At 27.9% G+C, this 6,298-nt stretch overlaps 1 protein-coding gene across 1 annotated transcript in view; it reads right to left on the bottom strand.

Annotated features, from left to right (window-relative positions):
- The window catches only part of LOC105627049 (cubilin-like), a 10,026-nt gene extending 5,137 nt beyond the window's left edge, over positions 1 to 4,889 (bottom strand). Inside the window, exons 1-2 of the mRNA XM_012208328.1 lie at positions 4,646 to 4,889; positions 2,979 to 3,128 (exon numbers count right to left, since the gene is read on the bottom strand). Of these exons, the coding sequence (XP_012063718.1) occupies positions 2,979 to 3,128; positions 4,646 to 4,889 (394 nt within the window). The remainder of the gene's footprint in view (positions 1 to 2,978; positions 3,129 to 4,645) is intronic.
- Between the last annotated feature and the right edge of the window lie 1,409 nt (positions 4,890 to 6,298).

Genomic DNA, 6,298 nt, shown 5'->3' with positions numbered 1-6,298 from the left:
ACACACACACACACACACACACACACACACACACACACACACACACACACACACACACACACACACATATCCTTTTTTATACTGTTGTCCGCCGCTTATTACTAATTGTTGTTCTAATCCCGTAAAACTGCGATGAGTTATTTATATCTAAAGGTCACGTCCATGTCTTTTGACCATGAGAGCATTAGAAATTTATTTGTTCGTGTTATAGCTCTCGTAAATCTGCTCGAAGTGCATATGCATCATCTTTCTTCCGTAATACATTAAATTTTGCGATATTAAATTATTTCTGCGGAATGATGGCATCCGGCGATAGGCCGATATAAATAAAACTCAGACTTTCAAGATGCAGCGTATACGGAGAGATGGCAAGAAGTTGTATTCGCGAAATCGGTCAAGAATCCGTACGTACGGTATGGCCCTGTTTTCGACTGTGCAATAGCATGTACCGTGACGGAAAAAGCGAATGGATGCAGACCGAATAAAAAGCAATAAAGAGAAATTGGACGAGAGACTTTATAAAACGGAGACGGACGGTGGAACAGTTTCATGCTAGCGTATAAAAACTTTTCCATGCTACATGAGATTTAAATTTTAAGTAGCGGCATAAAATGAGGATGTTTGTTATAATAAAAGTTTAATCATCATCAAGATGTACACCATTAAAAATAATGCTACAAAATTTCTATTTTAGCTTCATTATCTTACCTCCTCATAAAGAAAATTAACATCGTTAGCTGCATAATAGAATCTTAATCCGAGGAGATTTTTTTCGAGGAAATGAAATCGATATTAAATTTTTTAGAAATAAGTAAAATCTGTACTAAATTTACTTTCCACTAGAAGTCTACACAGTTTGTCATTTAATCACCGTTAATGTATATAAATGGTGCATTACTTAACGAATTTCAAGTCGGTGCCTTCCCTAATTAATGAGAATTTAATACAGCAGCCAACTACGAAGTTGTTAAGTCTAACGTTGCAAATTTTAAATGTTTAATGAAGTAAATTTTAGAATTGAAGATGAACACTGTTGATATCTATCTTTCAGCAAATTTTAATGGATTTTGTGAGAATATAAAGTTGAGTTTAAATTCTACAGAAAATTTATTGCTAGAAAGATAAATATGTATGTCGCACGTGTCCATAAAATGTAAAATTTACGATATAACGCGCTTAGAGGAGATTCAAATCTCGCAGTTCAATTACACATGGAATTGCATATTTGTATGTAATATAGATTTTTAAAGAAAGATATGCTCAGTCACGCTCGATATTTGCGAATTGTTAAGAGCAATATAAACAAGATATTATAGGGAGACAGTGGAATTCGTATAGTACAATACTATCCGCACCGAAAGGCAATTAAGTAACTGTATAGTCTTCAAGTTCTTCCTCATGCGAACCGGGTAAGCGTACCGTTTCTTCTTTTTTTCTTTCCTTCTTCGAGTGCTCCCTTTCACGCTATCGAGGAGAACGTGCTGCTTGAGATCATCTCGGAATTACACCCGACTATCGCGATACCGTTAAACTTAACAGAAAAGCGCTGATCGATCCGGCATCAAATCGACAAAGCGAATAAGAAAATTGCGATTGCACAGATACAATTTTAGATGCTAAAAATAACGTACGACTTCTAACCAGAAGTATATTTTTCGCTTTATTTTGGGACGATGTTAAACAGCAATGTCGCCTAAAAGAAATATGACGTAAAATCTGATTAATCAGTTATTTAAATTAAAAAAAAAACGTTCAGTATTTGCAATTATCTATACAAATTATCTAGATAAGTATCTAGATGAAGGATTGGCTTCGTCTTATTTTTATGTAAATTATTAGAATATGTATTATTTCCATCTTTATCTTAAATAAAAGAAGTGCTACTTTTCAAATTATTTTATATTAATTGTATTATCCATTTTACATCAATGTATTAACTTTAATCTCTTCAACTTTTATACTCTTCATCTTTTTCTTAATTCTAAAAATTAGAGAAAGATGAAGAGTAAGTTAAATTGAGATTGAAGTTAATATACATTGGAGGAAACGGGCATAAAATAATTTATATCAATGTATAATACGTAAGATTTTAAAACATCTCCCTTTTTATATATGTATGTAAAACGAATGTTTAATCTTGTTAGATGAATGCTGTCCAGATTTTGTAATTTTAAGCATTGATTTGTATCAGCGATATTACCTTCTTTTTACTATTTAATTTAAAAAGAAAGTATATATATGTATGTATAGACATTTTTAATTTTAACAGTTTTTATTTGAAATAGTTTTATGTTTAACATTTAAATCTAAACAATTAAATTTTTATTTTTTATTCACATGTCAAATAGATTTTTTTCAATATAACATATTTTGTTATTATATATCGGTGTCAATGGAACGTCTTGGCATCAATATATTACTCGAAAATTTTGAGAACGACAGGCGAAAAATTTGAAAAATTTTTGCTTGTATGTAAGAAATAAAGATTTATATTATAAATAAAAATGTGAATATATATATATATCGTTTCTATATCTTAAATTATTTTATTTAAAAACAATATTGTCTTAAAATTATCTACAAGAAATTATTATATAAATAATTTCATTTTTTTATTTAAATAAATTAAAAATGAAATTATCTTTATCTTCTCTGCAATACATTAATGTATCGCATTTTTATGTAAATAATTTTGAGTTATCTAAACTATTGTTTATAATTGCATACCTGAAATCAAAAATTTCTCTAAGCGTGAAAAAATAAGGGTGTAGAAAAATGACACATAATATCTTTAGGAATTAGTAATTTCATTAGGAATTAGAAATATTTAGGATATGAATACGACGTCAGAGAGATCATTTTTATCGCAACCAGAATGAATTGGCGCTTTTGTAGGTCTTCCAGATAGGTTTCACGATATCGCTTTAAGATGATGCGCATGGCAAGTTATATTACGTACGAATGACAGGTATACTCACATATGCAACACACGCCAAAACCGAGCGCACATGATCCATGAGATTGCCCGCGCTGAATATGGCACTCATATGTGTTCATGCATATTCCCTGACGTCGTTTGTCCTCGGACAGGCACTCTTCCTCGACCGGAACGGGAAAGAAGTTCAGCACTGCAGATAAACGCGAAAAGAGTCAAATAAACTGGGAAAAATGCTCTCGTCCGTTCTAATCGTTAAATAATCAAGTTACTTTCCGAAATGTAAATAAATGTAGGTAATAGATAAATTAATTATGCGAAGAATTTGATGAAAATTTACAGATACAAATTTATACGAACGTATATTTAGAGAACAAATGTAAAAAATGTACTAAATTTTAATAAATATTTATTTGAATAGTACCAACTAACATTTACTTACAGTAAATAAATTTACTCAATAAAAATAATTAATCAAATTAATGATTGTTGTACTAAATAAATATATCTTTATGTTTAGTAAGTATTTAATTAGTACTATTTAAAAAATGATTTATTAAAATTTAGTATAATTCTTCAATGTAGAATTATTTGCAATCCGCATTATTTGCTTAATGTCTTTTTATTGTATTTAAATACCATTGCTTTACGTTTGAAAGAGGACTTCTTCAAGAAGCCTTCAATAAAAATTTAACTTCGCATTATTAATTTTTATTCAATATTTTTACTCAATTTTTTAAATAATTAATTCAAGTGCTGCGAATTAATCAATTATTACATTTTTTAAAAACGAAAAGCGATACATTTGATTGATGAAAAAAAAAACAAGTAATTTAATGATAAAAATATCATCAAAACTAATAAATAGCATTTGCACAATTATTTATTGAATTGTATTATATAATTTATCATCACATGTATGTATCATTTAATACGCAGAAAATACATTTGGAAAAGTATCTTCGTAAAATTCTTAAAATTGCATGCATGTTGCAAGGAAAAGGGTTTATTCTTTCATTTACGTTTCTCTCAATTCAGAAAACAAACGCGATGGTAAGCTAAGAAAAGACATACAATCTTCTTTACAAAATCTTCAATTTTCTTCAGCTTAAAAGAGAAAGACATTATCAATATCAAGTTTACAACGTTCAAAATGATTGTGATAATGGTATTTTGGTTTTGAATTATTAAAATACGTTACCGAGAACTATACAAGGAAAAAAATAAGATTTGCTGAAGTATCTAAATTTAGCTAGATCTAAAAATAATTTTGTTTGGATTATCAAAATAATTATATAAAACACTAAGTGATTGCTAAAATGTTTTGCCGTCGATACTTAAGAGTTACATTGATAAGAGTCATTTTGATAATCCAACAAAATTATTTTCAGATCTTTATTTGCTGAGAAAAAAAATGTTCACTAAATTGATTCAGTTCGTTTTTTTTTTTCTTTCGATGAAAAGAATATATGTATTTATGTGTTTAATTAAAATATATATTATATTTTTCAGCGAAAGAAATAAAGATACAAGATAAATTAATATTTATATAATCAAATAAGCAATTGATTTAATCAAACAAGAATAATTTTTCGGTATTGCAAAATTTTTAGATATCTCATCAAAATCGTTCTTTCCGTGTATGGATATTCCTCTTTTCAATTTCTTCACTTCGTTTGTATAATGTTATAATATTCGCAATGTACTCACCTCTGGAAAATCGAATCGCGTCACGTTCAAAAAGCTCGTTAGACATCGGCTTATCCGCTGTATGATTCGACCAGAGATTCAATCCTAAGAGCGACCATTGGTGTGTGATCTCCGGTAAGGTGAATAGCACGCTAACGCTACTTAGCGTGAACCAGATAGAACACCATCTCCCCACCAGCGGAAATGATGCTCCGGCTATCGTGGCAATACATAAGATAAATATCCCATAGTAGCGTGATAGCATAATCGCGCCTTCGGATTACTTGCGAAAACGCATTCCTGATGATAACGCAAAGTCGTAAGGACACATCCACGCTAACAGTGAAGATCGAGGCCACCGACTGACCGTCAATGGGACCAAGCGAATGTGTCAGGCCCACGCATCTCAGGGCCTCTCCTGCCACCGATTACGATATCCCCGCATGAGTTCCAATACGTTTTCGTATATAGGTTGATTTTCATTGAGATGACGAAGAATACGTGTCATGACAGTTATCAATAAATGTGCTTTGATCATATTTGATCATATAATACAATATTTCGAAATCATTTATAGGTTTTTTTTATATAAATCTTCTTATAATATCTCTCTAGATTTTTTTTAAAAAAGGAAGAAAAGAAGTTCTAATTCTAATAATAAAAAAGCAATAAGGAAATAAACTTAATAAGCAGAAATAAACATAAATGATATACGTTCGATAAATTGGAACGAAGGAATTATTTTTTTCATTTAATTTTAATCGTTTTATTTCAATGACAAAAATAAAATTATTTGTTCCTTTGTTATAAAATTGTAATTTGCATTTTGTAATTAGATAAATAACCATTTTATAAAATATATGTTTTATGACAATTTTGATATTTTGATTCTATTAAATTTAAAAATTAATAAAATTATTTTCTACAAGTCTTTTTCGTATATCACCCTTTTATTTTAAAAATGACACAACAAAACATTTCAATTTCTCTAAAAAAGGAAACACTATTCTTTTTACTTGATAATATAATTAAATTTCATTTCACAGTTTTTAAAAAAAAAACCCTTTCCTTTTTAAGTTGCAATTTTTATAAAATTATCGATTATTAAAAGTTAATTAATTTTTAATAATCGATAGAGTAATGTTTACTTAACTCATTTTGATTAATAATTCCAAAATCATTTTAAATTATATTATTTTTAAAATAAGAAGATGATACTTTTATAAATTACATTTGTCCATATTTATTTTAATTTGTAGATATTATAATTTGTAATCTCATTTTTCAATTAACAATTACAATAATATTATTTTGATTTTAGATATCCCGAGAAAAAATGTTTCATATATAATTATATATAATTACATTAAAAAATTGATATATTTTATATACAATTATATATAATTATATATAAAATATTCATATATATAACATTTTTTCCCGGGACTAAAAATTTAAATATTATATTTACCAAGGAATTGAAAATTCAAAGTTGCAACAAAAATCATAATTAAATTTGTTAATTAAATTTGTTATATAAAAAATTAGTTTTCACAAATTTAATACAAACTTTATATGTATATATATTTTTCACATTTTTTTTAATCTTATTTCTGTTAAATAAATAACTCGTTTTCTGCCTTATCAATATACGTTAATATGTAAAATTGTTGT

Source organism: Atta cephalotes (genome assembly GCF_000143395.1).
Source record: "Atta cephalotes unplaced genomic scaffold scaffold00008, whole genome shotgun sequence".
Classification (NCBI taxonomy): domain Eukaryota; kingdom Metazoa; phylum Arthropoda; class Insecta; order Hymenoptera; family Formicidae; genus Atta; species Atta cephalotes.
The sequence above is the reverse complement of the archived record's forward strand: the minus strand, read 5'-3'. Positions and strand labels throughout refer to the sequence as shown.